The 22151-nt window shown below is 36.2% G+C and overlaps 1 protein-coding gene across 3 annotated transcripts in view; it reads left to right on the top strand.

Moving 5' to 3' along the window:
* Positions 1–13544, top strand: part of EDNRB (endothelin receptor type B) — an 84113-nt gene extending 70569 nt beyond the window's left edge. For 2 of the 3 annotated variants that reach the window (XM_063651006.1, XM_054446850.2), the window contains exons 3-8: positions 5459–5571; positions 5707–5911; positions 7834–7983; positions 8387–8520; positions 9070–9178; positions 10702–13544. In XM_063651006.1, the coding sequence (XP_063507076.1) occupies positions 5459–5571; positions 5707–5911; positions 7834–7983; positions 8387–8520; positions 9070–9178; positions 10702–10836 (846 nt within the window). In that variant the 3' untranslated portion in view covers positions 10837–13544. Of the gene's footprint in view, positions 1–5458; positions 5572–5706; positions 5912–7833; positions 7984–8386; positions 8521–9069; positions 9180–10701 lie in introns of all 3 variants that reach the window. The other variant, XM_054446851.2, reaches the window with a different exon arrangement.
* Positions 13545–22151: the final 8607 nt, after the last annotated feature.

Below are 22151 nucleotides of genomic sequence, written 5' to 3'. Positions count from 1 at the left end.
AGGGTAAAATGGGTCAGCACAAACATAGGCTATCATTTTGTCAAATGGATACCATATTGCCAGCAAGACTTAACACTAACAATAGCTATTCAGTTAGATGAGACAGCATGATATGAAAACCAGTGCCAGTTATGTGAGTATTGCCAACTGGCTCATATTTGATCAATGTTAGGTAACATATATTCAACTTAATTTTAAACAGGATTTAAAATTTTAATTTATGTGGAAGAGACATAGTGTCAATATTGAACTCTAAACACCCTTTTTGCGATCAGAGAGACTGCCTTTTGACTACATGTTTGAATTGTCTTCACTGTTCAGACCTTGCCCTTAAGTTATCTAATTTAATGGGGTAAAGTCCAAAGAAAAAACTAAAAATAGGGTATAAGGAATGTGTTATTGCTGGGTTTAAAGTTAGAGTTGCTTCCTCTTGCAATAAAGTGAATCCATTTCCTCTTCAGTGGGGAAAGCTGTATCCTTAGACTTCAAATGATAGATGTTAGATGTTGTTATTTTTCCCAAAGAATGATGAAGAAATGAATGTCTAAGAATCATACCCATCTATAAGAACAATCTCTCACCAAATTTTAAAGATGGCATCTTGGTTGAGAGTGAATTTTTTTTTTTTTTTTGGCAAAACTCCATAGTTTTTCCCCACCAGGGATACGTTTATATTTTAGGTAAGTTTCAAGCACTAGCTTGCCTAAAGACTTTCTTGCTAGAGTCCATTAAGATGACAGAGATGAGCATCAATAGTGGGCATGGTTTCTGTCACAGAGAATCAGGCTTTGCTGGGTCTCCACAAAGCCTTCTGATCAGTGAGACAGAGGTTAAGATTTTTAAAGGAAGAGCGTTTAGAGTCTTGCCAAAGCCATCCTTCTCACTACAAAATAATGGAAGCAACAGTGCATGCTCTTCCCACATCTTCTGTGGCCTTCCAGAGCCAATAGCATCCAGTTCTAAATTGAAAGCATGAAATGCTGAAAGCTGATAAAGTTTAATGCGCTCTCTCTCTCTTTTTTTTTTTTTTTTTTTTTTTGCAGTCTCTTTCCCTTCAAAAGTGTAGACTAGAAAACTGTAATCTCTCCGTGGTGATTACGTTTCTATCTCTCTGTTGAGCTTGAAGAGCATTGTTACAATTTTCAGTTTGTGTTTCCCTGTTTTCTGTGATAGCTTGGGTCAGAGGTTGGGCTGCAGGCCTGCAGTGGTATGAAGAGCAATAATCCAATTTCTAGGCTGAGCCAAAAACAATGGAAACCTCAAAACATGGCCTGGATTCAGTGCAGAGCTCATTTTCATCAGCCAGACTTCTTTCCCTTCAAGGTCTGGACGCTCATTCATCTTGATTCTTCTGATAGCGGTACCTACAGGATAACAATATTAACATATTTGGAAATAATTTAAGACAGAATAAAATATTTTAAAATATCCAGATGTTTGTACATTATTTGAATAAAATAACTAGGGGGATTAGTCAGGGTTCTCCAGAGAAACAGAACCAGTGGGATAGATAGATGGATGGATAGGTAGATAGGTAGGTAAGTAGACAGACAGACAGATAAACAGATAATGAGGAATTGGTTTATGAGATTATAGAGGCTAAGAAGTCCCATAATTGGCCATCTGCAAGCTGCAAATATAGGGAAGCCAGTGGTGTAATTCAGTCCAAGTCCAAAGGCCTGAGAAACTAGTCTGAGGGCCAGGGGAGATGAAATGAGACATTCCAGATAGGCAGGAAGAAAAAGGAGCAAATTCCTTCTGCCTCTGCCTTTTGTTCTATTCAGGCCCTCAAGAGATTGGATAATGCCCACCCACCTAGGGTAAGACAACTGCTGTTCTGAATCCACAAATTCATATACTAATTTCTTCCAGACACGTCCTCACAGACACACCCAGAAATAAAGAATGTTTAATTGAGCAACCAGTGGCTGGTCAAGTTAACACATAAAGTTAACCATCCCACTAGGTGAGCAGAAGATTTTGCTCTGCATCTAGATATTTTACCATTATTTGACACATAGCTATAGGTTTAAAAAAATATTTGATTTAATTCTAAACTTTTTTTTTGTACAATCACCTCCTTCAAACCACTGTCGGGCAGGTATTATAGTGGTTGTAAGCACAGACTCTAGACCATCTGGGTTCAAATGTGGATCTATTACTCACTTAAGTGAGCAAACAAATGCAAGCATATTGGTTTCCTAATGAAGAGTAACAAATTACCCTACCATTTAGTGGCTTAAAACAGTAAATATTTTTTAAATCACACTGTGTCTTTGGTTTGGCAATTAAGGAGTGGCTTAGCTGGCTGGCCCTGGCTCAGGGTCTCTCAAGAAGGTACATTTAAAATACTGGCTGGGGATGCAGTCGTCCAAAGGTTTGTCTAAAGCTGGAGGATCCTCTTATTCACAGACCTGGCAAATTAGTGCTTGATGTTTTCAAGAGGCCTCAGTTCTTTGCCATTTGGCTTCTCCACAGAGATGCTTGAGTCTCCTCATGACATGGCAGCTGGCCTCCCCCAGAATAAGTGATCCAAGAGAGAGGAAGCCAGTTCTTTAGGAACTAGTCTCAGACATCACACATCATCACTTTTGTCACATTGTATTCATTGAAAACAAATCACTAAGTCCAATCCACATTCAAAGGCAATGAAATTAGGCTTCATGTTTTGAAGGGAGGAGTAATCAATAGCAGAATATTGTCTGAATAAGTTGTACCAGGCTGGGTCTAGCACAATCCTTGAAACCAGTTGGATAATTTTTATTCTTATTTCTAAGGGTAATTGGCAGTTCTTTTAAAGCTACATGGGTTCAAAGCTGGTTCAGACCTGTGGTGCACCGAGTCTCCCCCATTTCAGTAAATGGCTTCACCATGCACATGGTAAACCTCTGTGAGTGTCCTGACTTCCCACATCATGTGTCCAACCCATCAGCAAGTCCTGCTAGCTACCTCTACCCTTAAAATATATAGAGCCTATAACCCGCTCTCCACAGCCTCAGGGCACACAGGGTCCAGCTCACCACTAGTTCTCATCAGTGCTTCCTTTTTTGGCCCTACATTCTATTCTACACTGGGCAGCAACAGTGATCTCTTGAAAAATATGTTAGATCATGCCATTTCCCTTCTTCAAACCTTGCAATGAATTCCCTCAAAAAAAGCATTCAAATTCTTCCCTCTACAACTTCATTTTCCATGCATTTGGGCTGGGTCAGTCTTCTCCAGCTTTAGTAGCTAGTAGCCTCATTGGTGTACCTCCAGTTCACCAGGCTCGTTTTGACCTCAGGGCATTTGCACACGCTCTTGCCTCTGCCTAGAATGCTCTTCGCATGGCTTACTGTCTTATTTCAGTCAAGTCTCTCCTCAAATGTTGTCTCTTCAGGGTGACCTCACTGAGAAGCTTATCAAGAAAACACCTCAAATCCCACCCTCGCTCAATATGATCACAGCCACTGTTTAACACCATTTTAAGTATGTATGTGTTTTTTGTCTGCCTCCCTCACTATAGTGTAAACTCCATGAGAGCAGGAGTGCTCAGAATGCTGTCTGGCACATAGTGAATGCTCAATAAATATTCATTGAATGAATGAATGAACAAGCAGAATTAATGAATCGGTTGATTAACCCAGAAGTCACAAGATAGAGGATCTGATGGCTCACAGGTGTATTTTGATAATACAATGTTATATGAGAGTTTTTTAAAAATATATATGAATTGGACTTTAATAAATTGTGAGATTCATATAAAAATTCCAATCTGGGTTCTTTTGAAAAATCAAGAGATTTTTGTATTTGGGGTCCCTTAGCAAAAAGTATCTGACGTCTACCAGCAGCTGCTCCTTTCAGACAAAGTTTACCCCAGACCCCACCCCACTCCCTATCATCTTCCTGACACCAGTGACTTTCTGAGACCTGGCACCCTCCACTTCTCTGTGTTACCTGCCTGGCCCTGTAGGTCTTCAGGATCCTACATTAAGCATATATACGATAAGTCTGCCAACTTTTGTCCCACATGTCTGTATAAGTTTTGATATCTAACTCAGAAATGAAATTGGTCGTATGTTGAATCTCCAAGTCAAATTCATTATGAGACAAACATTTTAGCCTTTGACGTCATTCTAGTTATAGAACAATCAACTCAGCTTGACAAACTTGGTAGAGTCTTCACTGCTAGTGAAAGGATGGAAAGACTCCATGGTGTCTCAAAATAATTTTCACTTTTGGAAGGTTGTTTTTCAAAATATTTTTAAGACCCATGGATTTGAAATACTTTTCTTTATTTTCAAAACCTCATGAACATTTGATCCAGATGTTTACCTAAAGTGATTCATTTACCAGTGTGGGACACACCACATTGTCCTAAGAAAGAAAATAACCACATTTACTAATAGATGGTTGCATAGTCTGCAGTCAGATAAAGAGAAATATATACATGTACATATATACACACTCTATATATATTACATACTATGTGTGTGTGTATATATATATATATAATAGCAATAACTATGTCTTATTGCTCCTTATATAGCCAGTTGCTGTTATATTTTAGAGTCTATGAATCAAGCACTGTTAATATTAAACATCTGCTATGTGTCAGGCACTGTTCTAGGCAGTTGTGGAGCTCATAGTCTGTCTTACACTCCAGGGATCCAGACAGAAAAAAAACTAAGCAAACAAATAAGTTAATGTGATATGCCACAAGAATTGATAGACTATGGATAAAAAGGAAAACAGAGTAGGGAGATACGGATGTCTGACCTGTTATGGTATCTAATAGTGTGATCAAGGTAAGTCATGTTGAAAAGATGAAATTTGAGCAAGACCTGAAGGAGATAAGAGAGTTAACCAGGTGAATCTGTGAGGAAAGAGCCTTCTAGGATAAGGAAGGACCTACAGCGAAAGCCCTAAGTAGGAATGTGCCTGGTGTGTTCGAGAACTATATAGCTACTCCTACTGAATGATTGTTCAGTTAGGTAAACTGACTGCAATGAAGAACAAGTGCCTGAATGAACATGCTGTTCTGCATGGAGTACTACTTCAGTAGGGAAGTCTGGTCTCCTTAGCTAAGGACTATTTGTTATTCAATTTTAACTAACCTATATTTTGCTTTGGCCATGACCTGGGCATTTCAGACTCTATGACAGTATACAGGTTCAATTTTCAGGAGGAACTTAAGTGACTGGCCCAAGTTTGCTCTGATGAGGTGAGCTGAACTCTAAGCTACTGTATATGCATGATGACTTCTTATAAGCTGGCTGCATTTTCATCAATCCCAACACACTTTCCTGTCCCATACATATATTGAACAATGGTTCTTTTCAAAGAAGGAGTCCATGAGAAAAAGAATGACAACCAGAATTTATCCTACTCTGCATGTTAATTACTCTTCATTAAGTGATACAATTCAGAGGGCATCTTATGAAACCCCCTAACAGAGCTTCGTGTCTTCTCAATGCAGCTGCTGGCAGAGGACTGGCCATTTGGAGCTGAGATGTGTAAGCTGGTACCTTTCATACAGAAAGCCTCCGTGGGAATCACTGTGCTGAGTCTATGTGCTCTGAGTATTGACAGGTAGAAGCTTCTATTTAATCCAAGTATATTCTGAATGATATACTATTGTTTTCCATGTTACTTAGAAAATAAACTGTGCAATTCAATAAAACTAAGGTATGCCAGCTTAAAATACAATACTATTTTTATCTTCAGATATCGAGCTGTTGCTTCTTGGAGTAGAATTAAAGGAATTGGGGTTCCAAAATGGACAGCAGTAGAAATTGTTTTGATTTGGGTGGTCTCTGTGGTTCTGGCTGTCCCTGAAGCCATAGGTTTTGATATAATTATGATGGACTACAAAGGAAGTTATCTGCGAATCTGCTTGCTTCATCCCGTTCAGAAGACCGCTTTCATGCAGGTAAATTTTACTTTTTTTATTTTCCTTTCTGCTCTTGCCTTATACATACTTAGCTATTTTTCCCCTGTTCCCCACTCCTTGGGAAACTGTTGATTTATGACTGTCGTTGGCATAAATTAAGAGTATAGACCCAAGGACTGTGGAGTTAATGGTGATCAATGACTCAAGCTGCAAGAAGCTAGATCACTACTTCTCTAAGAATCCCCTTGATCTCAGTGGCACAGATAAACCAAGTCCACATGAAAGAATTGATGTGAATTTGTAGCTTTTCTACCCAAAGCCATGGTAGAAGTAAAATGCTTGGTGCCACAAAGTGAAAATAGCACTCAGGCAAAAGTTTTCTCAGCAAGGCAATTTACTTCTATAGAAGGTTGTGTCTCACAATGGAGCAATGGCGAGAGCATACCAGACAAGGGAGGGGAAGGGGGTATTATCCCTGATGCAGCTAGTTCCCACTGCTGCATCTTTCCCCTATTGGGTAGGGTTGGACCGCACAGTCTAAGTTAATTCCAATTGGCTATTTTAAAGAGAGCAGGGGTACGAGCTGGAGTGGTGGGGTGAGTAGTTTCAGCGGGAAGGACAGTTACAGAGCAGGTAACTAAGGATGACTAAGGACAGAGCAGGTGGCTAACGATGACTAAGGACAGAGCAGGTGACTAAGGATAACTAAGGAAAGAGGAGGTGATAGAGGCTAGGAGGGGGTTGTTTACTGAAACTAGGGGCAAGGAGATATAAAGAATGAGGGAGTTAAACTTTAAAATGGAGAACAAAGAACAGGGAAGCTGAACACACTGACATATTGGTTCTTTGAAGAGGAATTTACTGTATCTTACAGCCCCATAAGGACTGACAACTACTACGTAATCTGCACAAGATAGCCCAGTAGTTGTCAGAGGAATGGATGGTCCAGCAAATATTCAGATAGAAGTCACCCTGATATGGATGGAGTCTGAATGGCAAGACTCCCCTCTCTCTGTCTTTGATGCCAAAGAGAAAGCTGCCATTGCAAGAAACTTTCTTCCTGGTCATTTATTAAAGAACATTTGATTAGGGAATAGAAAAAGAATGATGATGCTCGTTTCCAGAAGATAGATCCTAAGTGTAAAAGGCTCTTCCCAACAGAATGAGTTAAGAGACATTAATGCAAAGGGGGCTGGCCTAACTATTCCCAATGATTATTTTCTATTGTATATATAAGGAGACTAAATAAAACTTTATGAACTGTATATCTCATGCTAAGTAAAAGAATCAAGGACATAATGTGAAATTGAAAATGAAATTGCTATTTCCTTGTTTCCTATTAGTAAAAAGGAAAAAAAAAAAGTGCTGCCGAGGTTACATAATTTCCTCTCCAACACAGATATATCTAAAGCAATATGAAAAAGATAATATAGAAGAAAAAGAATAAGAGATATGACATAAGTCAAAAGCAGATTTTATCTTTTTACGAGGTTAGATTTATATGTTACTGAGCTAAATGGTTAACCTAGACCTTTTCGTATGTGTTGTTCCCATTAAACAAACTTGCTAAAAAGTGAGAACTTCATCTAAACACTAAGTTATCTTTACATATTTAGGTGTTATATTTCACACAAAGAATACTCTAAGGATAAGTTTCTTATGTGAAGACAAAGCATTGAATTACCAAATATTTCAAATTTTGCCTAACTACTTAAGTTTTTGTGCATGCTTATAACACATTGTCTTAGAGAACTGAAATATTTTTGGGAAAATTTGTTTTATTTAACATGACTATTTATTTGTTCAGTAAGTGTGGCCTGAAAGATTCTGTATGGTATATATAAACTGGATCTAATTTAGAAGATAATCATTCCTTGATGAATTTTTTTAAGTTTAACATTTGTTATATAAGATTTTCTTACAGAGGAGTATTAATCATAAAAATTCTCTCATCCCCATAGTTTTACAAGACAGCAAAAGATTGGTGGCTATTCAGTTTCTATTTCTGCTTGCCATTGGCCATCACTGCATTTTTTTATACACTGATGACCTGTGAAATGTTGAGAAAGAAAAGTGGCATGCAGATTGCTTTAAATGATCACCTAAAGCAGGTAAGAAAATACAAATATTTGATAACTCATGGTTGAATTTATAATTATGAATATGAAAATTATGATGATGATGATGATAAACTAACATTATTATATACCAGAGCATATTTCCTTTTTCTTGCTTCTGGTAGTTTTAAATAGATAAAGAACATTTTTATATTATTTATTTGGAGATATTCTATATAATCTAAAAGGATCTAGGGAGAGTCAGAACTTTTTAAAGATGAATCTCTAGTCACTTCGGTTCCACTGCATATTAACTATTCCATATAAAGCTCAGTGCCCTGAGTTTTTACATATGCCACTGACTTTTTGTAGACAATATTAAATGTCGTTTTAGAAGAGAGAATGCTATGAATAAAATGAGCCATCTTTTAAGGGTCAAACTATGGATTTATTTCAGAGACGGGAAGTGGCCAAAACCGTCTTTTGCCTGGTCCTTGTCTTTGCCCTCTGCTGGCTTCCCCTTCACCTCAGCAGGATTCTGAAGCTCACTCTTTATAATCAGAATGATCCCAATAGATGTGAACTTTTGAGGTAAGAAAGGCAAACTAGAAATGATTTTGTAAACAAATGCCACTCAGAAGTGTTTCCATCGATCTTTTTTATAGGCAGAAAGACAGACTACCATTTTTCTAACCCTTAGCAAGTCATGGAGACCCCAATTTTTATCTGAGGTCCTGTTGAGAGGGACGGGGAAGGGGGGGTATGAGGAACACTGGGGACAGACAGAGTTGTCAAGATGATGAGTGAGTGCCAAGGTGGAAAATGTCAGGTCCGATTCTCCAATGCGTTTTCTAAATTACTTCTTTTCAGCCAGCTTCAGTACTTCCAAATGAGATTTTATTTTAAAAGAGAAGAATTGGGCCTGGGAAGGGGAAATGGAGGAAAGTCAGTAGAAATGCTAGAGTTAGAGGGAGACAGAGACAGAGACAGGCAGAGAATCATTATTAGCAAAGACGAGTGATAAACTTAGAACCATTGTATATTGGTATTTTTTTTCCTTACAAAAGCACAGAAGCCTACAATGAATACATGTTCAGAATAGCATATTTTTCAGACACATTTTGCGTTATTTTGTTGCAGCTTTCTGTTGGTATTGGACTATATTGGCATCAACATGGCCTCACTGAATTCCTGCATTAACCCAATTGCTCTGTATTTGGTGAGCAAAAGATTCAAAAACTGCTTTAAGGTAAGAGACTATCCCAAAATAAAAAGCTCTTTGTAATATGGCTCAAATATAAGCTTTCAAAACTGCTAATATATCTATCCAGACAGATTTAGTAAATTATTTTATAGTTTCCCTTTTATTACATCATGGATGATTTTTTTAAATACGACTTTTGCTTATAAATCACTATAATTGTTTTTGCCTATAAATCCTAGTCAGCCACTCCCTACTGCCTCAGCCAATCAGTTACACTCATGGAATTGTTGACCAAAAAGTAATAAAAATCACATGCATTGATGTCTGATAGGCATCACATAATAAAATAAGGGCTAAACATGAATTAAAGACCCTGTTCCCTGTTTTTGGTAGATTCTGAACTTCGCAGCTGCAATTATTATTATAACTAAATTAGTTCCTTTTTCACATGGACTATGAGAATAGCAAGGTAAACAAAAAAATAGTTCAGGTTTTACCTCTTTCTTCCTTTTTTGTATAAGAGTGATGTGCTGTTCAATGTGAAATACATATAATTCCTTCTTCAGCTGCTTGCATTTTATCATCCTATTCATTCACTCCTTCAACAATCTAACATGAAATAAAATATCCCCTCCCCTAATATGAAAATCATCCATTTGTCCATGGTATTTCACTACTGGAAAGCTAAGAACGTAGCTCCCGTGTAAACACTAAGGCAGCCTATAACATTCTTCGCCCACTCATAACTCAAATTTTAGAGCTGGAAGAGAACTTCCATCAGGATCAACACCCTCATTTTATAGAACATAAAATAGTGGACTTCCCATTTTCTTTTACATATAGAATGAACAGAAGACAAGCAGAAGGAACAAAATTTTATACTTAAAAAAACTTCAAGAAAAAAATTGAAGAAAACTGAGATGCTTTTGTACTATATAACCTTATTGTTTAACAATATTGAAAAGAGATATGAGAATACATGGCTGAAAAAATAGGAAAGCAGTATTAAATTCATTGACATGAAAAGATATTTATGTCACAGTCAAGTGAGAAAAAGCAGGTTAAATCTCCTCAGCAAAGTGACTTAGAATAACTTGGGATGAGATGTTTGTGAAAGTATCTACAAGGTTATGGAGTATACATACAGTACAGTCTCACTAAAATAATTATACTCACATTATCAAGCACATGCACATACATGTGTATAATTTATTTATTTCATGTATGTGCAAATATTTCTGTTTTCATGGGGAAAAGTCTTGAATTATATGTTTATCAAATATTAAGATTATTTATCAAATAACCAAGAGTAAATATCAATTAAAAGTGGCTTTCTCTTGATGAGAAATTTTAACTATGTAGGTTTTTTCTTCTCTGCATTTTTTAGTTAAAAATTATCATATGCTACTACTGTGATTATATTCTTTTAAGAGGGAAAATAAAAGAGCACCGAAAGAAAGGACCCAAGAACTCCTAATCATACAAAGAAAGTCAGAACCCTGGAGAGGAGGAAGAGTTGGGAAAGGTGACTGATGTTAACATATAATGAGTTACTTTGTTTTGTACAGTCATGCTTATGCTGCTGGTGCCAGTCATTTGAAGAAAAACAGTCCTTGGAGGAAAAGCAGTCGTGCTTAAAGTTCAAAGCTAATGATCACGGATATGACAACTTCCGTTCCAGTAATAAATACAGCTCATCTTGAAAGAAGAACTATTCACTGTATTTCATTTTCTTTATATTGGAACGAAGTCATTAAAACAAAATGAAACGTTTGCCAAAACAAAACAAAAAACTATGTATTTGCACAGCACACTATTAAAATATTAAGTGTAATTATTTTAACACTCATAGCTACATATGACATTTTATGAGCTGTTTACTGCATGGAAAGAAAATCAGTGGGAATTAAGAAAGCCTCATCGTGAAAGCACTTAACTTTTTACGGTTAGCACTTCAACATAGCTCTTAACAACTTCCAGGATATTCACACAACACTTAAGCTTAAAAATGAGCTCACTCAGAATTTCTATTCTTTCTAAAAAGAGATTTATTTTTAAATCAATGGGACGCTGATACAAAGGAAGAATAAGTCACTGTAAAACAGAACTTTTAAATGAAGCTTAAATTACTCAATTTAAAATTTTAAAATCCTTTAAAACAACTTTTGAATTAATATTATCACACTATTGATCAGACTGTAATTAGATGCAAATGAGAGAGCAGTTTAGTTGTTGCATTTTTTGGACACTAGAAACATTTAAATGATCAGGAGGGAGTAACAGAAAGAGCAAGGCTGTTTTTGAAAATCATGACACTCCTTTCACTAGAAGCCCAAACCTCAGCATTCTGCAATATGTAACCAACAAGTCACAAACAAGCAGCATGTAACAGACTGGCACATGTGCCAGCTGAATCTAAAATATAATACTTTTAAAAAGAAAATTATTACATCCTTTACATTCAGATAAGATCAAACCTCACAAAGAGAAATAGAATGTTTGAAAGGCTATCCCAAAAGACTTCTTTGAATCTGTCATTCACATACCCTGTGAAGACAATACTATCTACAATTTTTTCAGGATTATTAAAATCTTCTTCTTTCACTATCGTAACTTAAACTCTGTTTGGTTTTGTCATCTGTAAATACTTACCTACATACACTGCATGTAGATGATTAAATGAGGGCAGGCCCTGTGCTCATAGCTTTACGATGGAGAGATGCCAGTGACCTCATAATAAAGACTGTGAACTGCCTGGTGCAGTGTCCACACGACAAAGGGGCAGGTAGCACCCTCTCCCACCCATGCTGTGGTTAAAATGGTTTCTAGCATATGTATAATGCTATAGTTAAAATACTATTTTTCAAAATCATACAGATTAGTACATTTAACAGCTACCTGTAAAGCTTATTACTAATTTTTATATTATTTTTGTAAATAGCCAATAGAAAAGTTTGCTTGACGTGGTGCTTTTCTTTCATCTAGAGGCAAAACTGCTTTTTGAGACTGTAAGAACCTCTTAGCTTTGTGTGTTCCTGCCTAATTTTTAAATCTTCTAAGCAAAGTGCCTTAGGATAGCTTGGGATGAGATGTGTGTGAAAGTACATACAAGAGAAAACGGAAGAGAGAGGAAATGAGGTGGGGTTGGAGGAAACCCATGGGGACAGATTCCCATTCTTAGCCTAACGTTCGTCATTGCCTCGTCACATCAATGCAAAAGGTCCTGATTTTGTTCCAGCAAAACACAGTGCAATGTTCTCAGAGTGACTTTTGAAATAAATTGGGCCCAAGAGCTTTAACTCGGTGTTAAAATATGCCCAAATTTTTACTTTGTTTTTCTTTTAATAAACTGGGCCACATGTTGGAAATAAGCTAGTAATGTTGTTTTCTGCCAATATTGAATGGGATGGTACAGTAAACCAAAACCCAACAATGTGGCCAGAAAGAAAGAGCAATAATAATTAATTCACACACCATATGGATTCTATTTATAAATCACCCACAAACTTGTTTTTTAATTTCATCCCAATCACTTTTTCAGAGGCCTGTTATCATAGAAGACATTTTAGACTCTCAATTTTAAATTAACTTTGAATCATTAATATTTTCAGTTTATTAATATATTTTTATTTCTATTTAAATTTTAGATTATTTTTATTACCATGTACTGAATTTTTACATCCTGATACCCTTTCCTTCTCCATGTCAGTATCATGTTCTCTAATTATCTTGCCAAATTTTGAAACTGCACACAAAAAGCATACTTGCATTATTTATAATAAAATTGCATTCAGTGGCTTTTTAAAAAAATGTTTGATTCAAAATTTTGTAAGAAACAATTATAATTTCTTTACATACTCAAAACCAAGATAGAAAAAGGTGCTATTGTTCAACTTCAAAACATGTTTCCTAGTATTAAGGACTTTAATATAGCAACAGACAAAATTATTGTTAACATGGATGTTACAGCTCAAAAGATTCATAAAAGGTTTTAACCTATTTTCTCCCTTATTATCCACTGCTAATGTGGATGTATGTTCAAACACCTTTTAGTATTGATAGCTTACATATGGCCAAAGGAATACAGTTTATAGCAAAACATGGGTATGCTGTAGCTAACTTTATAAAACTGTAATATAACAATGTAAAATATTATATATCTGGGAGGATTTTTTGGTTGCCTAGAGTGGCTATAGTTACTGATTTTTTATTATGTAAGCAAAACCAATAAAAATTTAAGTTGTTTTTTTTTAACAACTAGCTTATTTTTCACTGTACAGGCACTAATTCATTAAATACTAATTGGTTGTTTAAAAGAAATATAAATGTGACAAGTGGACTTTATTTATGTTAAATATACAATTATCAAGCAAGTATGAAGTTATTCAATTAAAATGCCGCATTTCTGGTCTCTGGGCTGGACTGTGTGTTTCATTGTTGTGAAGAAACAGATATACAGACATTCAACTTCCCAAGGTTGATTTTCTGGGTAATAGTTTCCAATGGCCTCTTTGGTCTTCCTTTCTTTGGTTCCCTCCCTTTGGAGCACTTCATTGTTTCATCATTATTGTACCTTAGCAAAGGTGAAAGGTTGAAATGAGGTTTAGGGATTGCTGATTGCATTTCACAAGCTTCTTTTGAGTGTTTCTATGTGAAAGATGGGATGAAATTCACAAAATGCAAGGTCCCTACTTGATAAGAGACAGTGATGATAAACTCTAATATGAGGCAAAATGAAATGAGCACTAAATAACTGCATACTCATTGCTGCAGAAGTTCACCTGTCTGTGTCTCTTAGCATGTAATCTCTTTCTTCACCCAACAAAAATAATCCAGAATTAGCAATTGCTTTTTTCCCAGACAGTAAGGTCAAACCCAGCCTAGTATTCCAGAGGTTGCTATCATTTACCCCTGACTTTTCCTGGATTTCAGCTGCCTAATTTTAGCTGGCACTTCAAAATACAAGTGTTCTGAATCCCAAGGGCCATATGAGAAGTACAGAAAAGGATAACATAGGAAATACTCTCGTAAAGCAGTTGCCAAAAACAGCCTTTGTTTTCTTGAACAGTTAGTTGTTAAGCAATAATAATAATAATGCCATCACAATTTATCATAGTAAAAGTACGCAGAAAAAATGTAACTTACATAAGTCAAAGAAAACCAAGAGATGTGCAGCTCTAAGATGTAGAGGTCCAGAAATTCAAAAATTGTAGAGGCCAAACTTATATAGAAAGCAGTGACTCTGGCATGACTGACTGACGAGCAAACATTATTAGTCAGCCTTTGAAATGACACACATTTAAAAATCAAAAGATTGAATAAGTATAATCAAATTTGGAAGTCCTGTTGAACACTTCCAGGATTCAAGACTCACTTGAGCAGAGGGAATAACCCTATCATGTTAGAAAGGAAGTATGTATGACCAGAAAAACACCAAAAGTCCAAAAAATGTGATATCCTTGATTATGCCTGCAATTTAGTTGACCTCAAACAAGTCAGTTATCATATCAGAGCTTCAGTTTAATTATCTATAAAATATAAATATTAATATATTTACTAATTCTTACATCCAATCAATACATGTTAGTATATGTACTACATAATATACCCACCAATGTGTAAGTATACAAAAATGCAAAAGGCATAGCTACTGCCCTCTGGAAACTCACAATCTAATAGAGAACACAGACACGTAAACAAATAAAGGCAGTTAATACATTTTAAGTACCCAAATATAGATATGTGCATAGTAAGAATCCCAGAGTTTAGGAGAACTCATCCAAGAAGATGGTACTCAAGTTGAGCCTTAAAAGAAGTTTGCTAAGCTAACAAGGGTTTAATAGCATTACTGGAAAAATTACTATCATCCAAGAAATGTGAAAGGGGTAAAGGAACATGGCCTGTTCAGGTGAAGGGTTGACCCGTAGCATGCTGGAGAGGGGTTGTGAGAGGCGGGGCTGGAGAGAGAGGCAGGCAGGTCAGGAAGAACTCACATTCTTGGATGAGTTCTCCTAAACTCCAGGATTCTTACCATCTACATATCTATATTTGAATATCCAAAATACATTAACTCCCTTTATTTGTTTATGTGTCTATCTTCTCTATTAGATTGTGAGTTCCCAGATGGCAAGAGCTATGCCTTTTACATTTTTTTATGCTTACACATTGGTGGATAAATTATAATCATATAGCTGTTTGCTCTTTACCATGGACCAGTGTTTCTCAAGTATCTGAAGACCATATATCACAGAGTCATTTTGGATGATTTATTAAAAATGCGAATTCCTGGCTCCCAACTCTGAACTATATAATCAGAACTCCCAGGATGGGACCCAGAAATATTTACTTTAATGAATACTTCAAGTAGCCCTTATGCACCTAAAATTGGAGAAGTGCTGCCATATAGATATTTGCAAAACATTGAGTATTTTCAACAAACAGTCACAGGATTAAGTTCTACTTGTCTAAGACTGCTTTGAAAACAGCGTGGAACATGGGCTAAAGGACTACAAGACAGAAAGCGGACAGACTAGATAAACAGCTACCACAATTAACAGGTGAAAAGATGCAGCTCTGAGAGAGGAAAGTGTGCAGGCCAGGCTGTAGAAACAGGGCAGATCTGGAAGGGCAGAGTCAGCAGGGCATACTGGCCAGACGTGAGAGAGGAAGCTCAGTTAAGAGGTTTCTGGTTAGAATGGCCATTAACCTAGACCAGGGGTCAACAAACTATGGCCAGAGGGCCAAATCCAGCCTGCTGGTCTGTTTTTGTAAATAAAATCCTATTGGAATGCAGTCAGACCCATTTGCTTATGTATTGATTAAGTTTGCCTTCCACCATAACAGCATAGTTGAATAGTTAACAGAAACATACAAATGGCCTAAAATATTTACTATCTGGCCTTTCCAGAAAAATATTTCTGACTCCTGATTTAAATAAGCAATATTAAAGAAAAAGAGAGGCAGCAATTGAGTTGAAAGAGAAAAGAGTTCTGGAGAAGTAATGAATTCCATTTGGAAAATAATGACTTAAGATATCATGGAGCATTCACAGAGAAAATTAGGAGGCATCTCTGGGTTGAAGACACAAATTTGTTTATTATGGTTTCGAGATGCTAATTAAGTAAGGGGGTGAATAGCAATACTAGAGGAGAAGTCAAAGAGTAGAAAAAAAGGAAACAAGAGATGGAGAGTAAACTGGCAGAGGTCCCAAATGCAAGAAGACTGGGCAGAGAAGAGAAATTCAGAAAAGACTGCAAAGAACAAAGAAAACTGGTGTCATGAAAGTCTAGAGGAAGGGGATGCCAAGTCAAAGGAGTAGGCTGAGAATCTGAGCAAAATGAACAGAAAAGGGATCTTTGTAACTGACAATCTGAAAAACATCAGAGACCTCATCTAAAGGAGTTTGTGTGTATGCATGTTGTGTGTGTGCGTGTGTGTTTGCATGTGAGAGAGAGAGAGAGAGAAAGAGGACAATATATCTCTGTTTTCTTATTTCCTGTTCATATATATATACACATACACACATATATATATATTTTACATATATATAATATATTATGTAACTTTAGTAGTAGAGAAAGATTAATGGTTAAAGATAGTGGATTAAACATATATGTGTTTTTCCTCATCCTTCTTCTAAAATTCCACTAAAATGACAAAAAAAAATTAAATACATAAACCCACAAGGACAGAGATGAAAGAGATGACACCAGCCAACTAGAAATGTTAACAAAATTGTGTAAGATGGAAACCAGGTAGATGGACAACTTATTCAGATTTTTGCTTTCTCTACTAAATGTCTACCCAATAAGCAAGGAGTCTGACATGGTTCATAACCCAAACCTGCCTCAGGAAGGGAGGCAGCAGCTTCCTTGGAAGGGAAGACAAGAGACTGAAGTAAGGCCAAAAGTGAAAGAATTGATTCTAAGTCTAACGGATCCTGGCGTCCATAACTTCCCTATATAATCGGTATTGCTGAAAGACAGATGGCTTATTTTCTGAAGAGGTTGTGCCAGATTTTCTCTGGATTTTGGACTTCATCGCAGCAAGAACAGCTGAAGGTGGAAATGTGGCCCCTGTCTGCAATAAAAAAGATTTAGCAAAGACTTGCCTCATAAACAGTGAGATCTTTAGCCCACATCCCTTTTAGCAGTGACTAGCAGCCTTATATACACAGGCAAGAGAACGGAGATTCTGTTCTGAGAAAATAACCTGCCCCAGGGAAAAAAATACCCGCAAATATCAACATCAGAGTGAGAAGGGTTCTCACTGAAATGGGCTATGTTCTTGCTCCTTTCTGCCCATGTACATAGAATTTCCCAGTGGCCTCTTTGTGCCACATTTTGAAACATGAATGAGTAGGCAAAAGCCAGTAGACCTTTTAGGAAACACAGAGCAATAAGAAACAAGAAGCAAAGCCAGTGTGATATATGAACAAAAGGAACATTCAGAGATCGAGAAAGTGCTCTTGGAAACTGAAAATATGCTAGGAGAAATAAAACACAGTAAGAGTTTCAACAGTCAAAGTTGAGAAAAGTAGAATATGAAGTTACTCTGCCAAAGTGTGTTTCCACAAAACTAAGGAAGAAAATGAAGGAATCCAGGAAACAGGTGACTCCAACACAGGAAATACTCAAAAGCTATTCCCAAGATGATAGAGGGGAAAAAAAAACCTAGCCTGTCTATGAAGCAATCAGTCAATCCATCTTGTTAAAAGCAGAAGAGCAGAGGAAGGGTATCTCCAAGGAAACATACAACATATGGGAGTTTGTGGTCCCACGAAAACATCCGAGGATAAATGAATGACAGCTACATAGAAAAGCAAGCAAACAAGAAGAAATTAGACAATTGTTAATCTCCCCCAAAATTCTTGATTATATAGAAAAAATATATATAATCATAGCTATGTAGCTTGGATATGAGCAAATTCACCTTGTCTAAATAGACACTAAAATTGTTTTAAACAAAACTGTGACATGAATAAATTGAAAGAAAAAGTAGAAGGAAAGTGTGCTTGATAGTTACGGCTTAAGAAAGTCACATCTTAATTTTCAATAGTAAAAATCCAACATTCACTTTGGGAAACAATTGAGGAGCATCCAGGAAAGTTGAAGTTGCTAATCCTATGATTAAAAACATTCCACTTATAGAGAAACCACTTGTATGACCAGGATAAAGACACCAAAATATTCATAGAAGCATTGTTTCATCCAAAAATGAAAACAATTCAAGCTCCATCAGCTACAGTTTAAATAACTAAATTTTGTGGTATATCCATACAATGGGACCCTCTTCAACAGGTTTCTCGACCTCAGCACTATTGACATTTTGGCCCAGAAAACTGCTTGTTATGGGGGTTATCCTATATTTGGTAGGATGCTAGTAACATCCCTAGCCCCAACAAGTAGACACCAGTATTGTTCCCCCCTCCCCAGGTGTGACAACCACAATGTTTCCAGACATTGTCAAATGTCTCCTAGGGGAGAGCTGCTCCCATTGAGAACTACAGCACTACTGTATGAGCCCATTAATATAAAGTTCAAAATCTGGCAAAACCAAGCTCTATTTTACAGAGATGCATACATAGTTGATTTAAAAAATAAGCAAAGGAAGGCAAGGAAATTTATTATACAAATAAGGACAATTGCTATTCTTGAGAGACAGAGGACAGTTGTGATTTGGAAGAGATGTATGGGGATCTTTTGGCCTTGGAGCAGTGATTATGATGATGATGATGTTATTAATTTATAAGTTTATTCTTCATGTAAATGTACATGTTAATGTGTAATACAATTATATGTGTAATGTGTAATTCAATTATAATATGTGTAATGTGTAATAATATATGTATAATATGTGTAATGTTATCTGTGTAATGTGTAATATAGTTATATGTGTAATGTTAATGTGTAATACAGTTATAATACGTGTTTTATAAATAAAATTTTATAATTATTTTTAAGTATAAATGTCTTATGTCCTCTTCTGTATGTGTTATGTTTCAAAATTTTGAAAATAAAAAAATAAGTATATAAGTAAGATCTAATTGAAAAACAAAAAGTAGCAGTAAAAACATGTTATTTAGAAATGTGATGAGATATGCCTGCAAAAGCTAGGGGAGAAGAAGAAGAAGAAAGTATTGTTTTAGGAGTTTAGAATTCACAAGAGCTAAAGGGGAGGTACAGTGAGCTGTTATTATTCCATATGAGCATTGTTGCAGTCCATAAAGTACATATATTAGTTTAATAAATGAAATAAATTATTTTTTTAAATGGAATAGTAGTTGAGTGGGGTATGTGGACACATTTCATGGATCATGAGCTCTGTGGCTATTTAAGCTAGATAGTTTATGTGCTTATCAATCACAATGGTGTTGATTATATTCTGCATGTCTGGATTCTTTTGGGTTGGCAAAAGTATCAATAGGTTATTTTACTAAATGACCAATATAGAAGGATGTTGTGGTGTTTACTAAAGACGTATTGTGCAAACAAATCTCAAAAAGGATTTTAAAACTATATTACTTTCAATATAATAAACAGGCAAATTTAAATGTCTCACTAAATTAATTATTGAAAGTTTAAACTTTTGGCAAAATCAAAAGAAACAGAGAAAAAGAAAACACTGATGGGTAATTGAAAGTGAGTTTCATTTCATCACATAGCAGGTGGTACTAGAAAAATTACTTTTTCAAAAAGGGTGAAACATAAGTGTAATCAATAATAATTAGGCATCATCATCCTAGTACACTTTCAGGCCAGGATATTTTTAATTATTCCAGTTGCTTAACCTGACATTTTGGTCATGTTTGGAAACTCATTATATAAGTATATATTAAAAGATGGTGGAGAAAACCAAGTTACAAATCTGGGATTAAGTAGCACTTCATTTTTTTCTTTTCAGCAGATCAAAAATAATCACTCACACAACATGGAGTTTGGTGAACCATGGTAGGAAAAGCACAGAGTCGCCTGGAATCTGTGGCACTTAAGAAAGGCTTCTTAGGGTAAGTGACATTTCAACTGGAGTCTAGAGTGAGTAAGTTGGCCAGTGGGGAGGACAAGAACAGAGAAATATTTCCCAGGAGAGGGGACAGCATGCACATAACCCAGAGATGAGAAAGAACATGACTTCTGAAAGGGGTGTGTGTGTGTGTGTGTGTGTATGTGTGTGTGTGTGTGTGTGTGTGTTCAACATAAGCAAAGTCAGAAAGTGTCTTATATACTGAGGTAAGAGGTTCAGATTTGATCCAGGTAGTGATGGGGAGATACTAAAGTCTTTTAATCTAGGGATGTGCATTTAGAAAGATCACCATACATGCACTGGAGACAATGGAGGAGAACAAATTCCAAGGAGTTCTAGAAATTCATTAAAAGGCCATAGGCGATTTAGGTGAGAGACACTGTGCAATAGATTAGGGTAATATCCTAGTCATGGAAAGATGTAACTGGATAAGATGTTAGAAGGTAAATCAATAGGACCTAGTGATAAATTAAAAGTGGGGGTAAAACAAAGGAAAGAGTCAATGATGTATTCGAGATTTCTAGCATGGGTGATGCTATTCACTGAGGGGGAAAATCACAAGGAAAAGCCAACCTGTAATTACTGTGAAAGGTATGTGCGTCAGGGATGAGGGAAAAACATGTATTTCACTTGGCACATCTTACACTTCTGGGACTTGCAAAACATTTGTCTTTTTTTAATACATATGAATCTTGAGAGAGTTTACCTACTGATGGAGATAAACTACCAGAAAGAGAGGTTGAACATGCAAAAGAAAGGAGACATTTGAGAGATATTTCAGAGAAGGAAGCCCTGACAAAATTTGAGGAAGTGGGAGTGTAGTCATAGAAGGAGAGATTGGGTTTAAATAGGAGGGGAGACAGAGATAACTCTATCCTCACATAAACAACTGCCTAGATTAATCTTGGTTTTAGACTCCATTTTCTAGCTTGCAGCTTCTAAAAATTTATTGATACAAGTAATCATATATTTCCAAAATACATTTTGAAGTACTGAAATAAATAATATTTGAGTTATTAATTTTATAGAATGGCTTTCTTACACATAATAAGTTATATTATGAAAAACAAGGACTATACTGAGATTATTACAAAAGAAAGTTACTTAATTGCTTTCTATACACATTGGTTGGCAGCTTGAGTTTAGATTGTAAATTCACTGGAAGTTTGAGATTATGCTTCTACCTCTTTTGTAACTCTCAGTGGTATCTTACCATGATATTTTGCACAGCTGTTGTCGACCTCCAGCATATGGTCATTTAAATGCAGATTTTTTTTATTATGGCTTGAGTAAGCAAGAAAATTTAAAAATTAGTGACTGATGACAAATATTAAATTCTAGGCCAGATAGCATAATAAATATTGATAGCTAAGCAATCCATTCAGCATTCCAGTTACATCAGGAGCTATGTAGCTTTAAAAGGTTTTCAGAGAGCGAGACTACCTTTCATTTAAAAAGGAAATTGATTTTGGCTGTCATAAAATTATTCCTAGATTGTCAGTATTAGATATGTGGTCTAGCCTTGAGAGTACAGGACTGAAGCTTCTCCTTCATGTCCTTCCTTCACATGTAATTCTTCAACCTAATACAAATAGTCTTTCAGCCCTACTGTTTCACTAAAACAACTGTGTCAAGATCTCCCAAAGCTCAGTGTTGTCAAAGTCACTAGGTGTTACTCTGTCCTTGAGACCTCTAAAAAGCAATCAACACAGTTTATCACAATCTCCTGCTTAAAACGCTCTTATCACGATTCCATAACATGTGTCTGGTTTTCCTCTTGCTTCATTGCCCAACCCTCTGTAGACTCCTCTGTTTCCTTTCACAGCCTCTATCATCCTCATGGAGGCTTGGTCCTGGGCGGGTTCTTTCCTCTCCCTACACTCTCTTCATAGCTGGTCACATCCATTCCATTGAATTCCGTTGAATCCACAGCATTGAATTATCTGCTGACCTCCTCCACAATTATATCACTAAACCAACCCTCTCCTGGAGCTCC

This window comes from Pongo pygmaeus, chromosome 14 (genome assembly GCF_028885625.2).
Source record: "Pongo pygmaeus isolate AG05252 chromosome 14, NHGRI_mPonPyg2-v2.0_pri, whole genome shotgun sequence".
Taxonomy (NCBI): domain Eukaryota; kingdom Metazoa; phylum Chordata; class Mammalia; order Primates; family Hominidae; genus Pongo; species Pongo pygmaeus.
The sequence above is the reverse complement of the archived record's forward strand: the minus strand, read 5'-3'. Positions and strand labels throughout refer to the sequence as shown.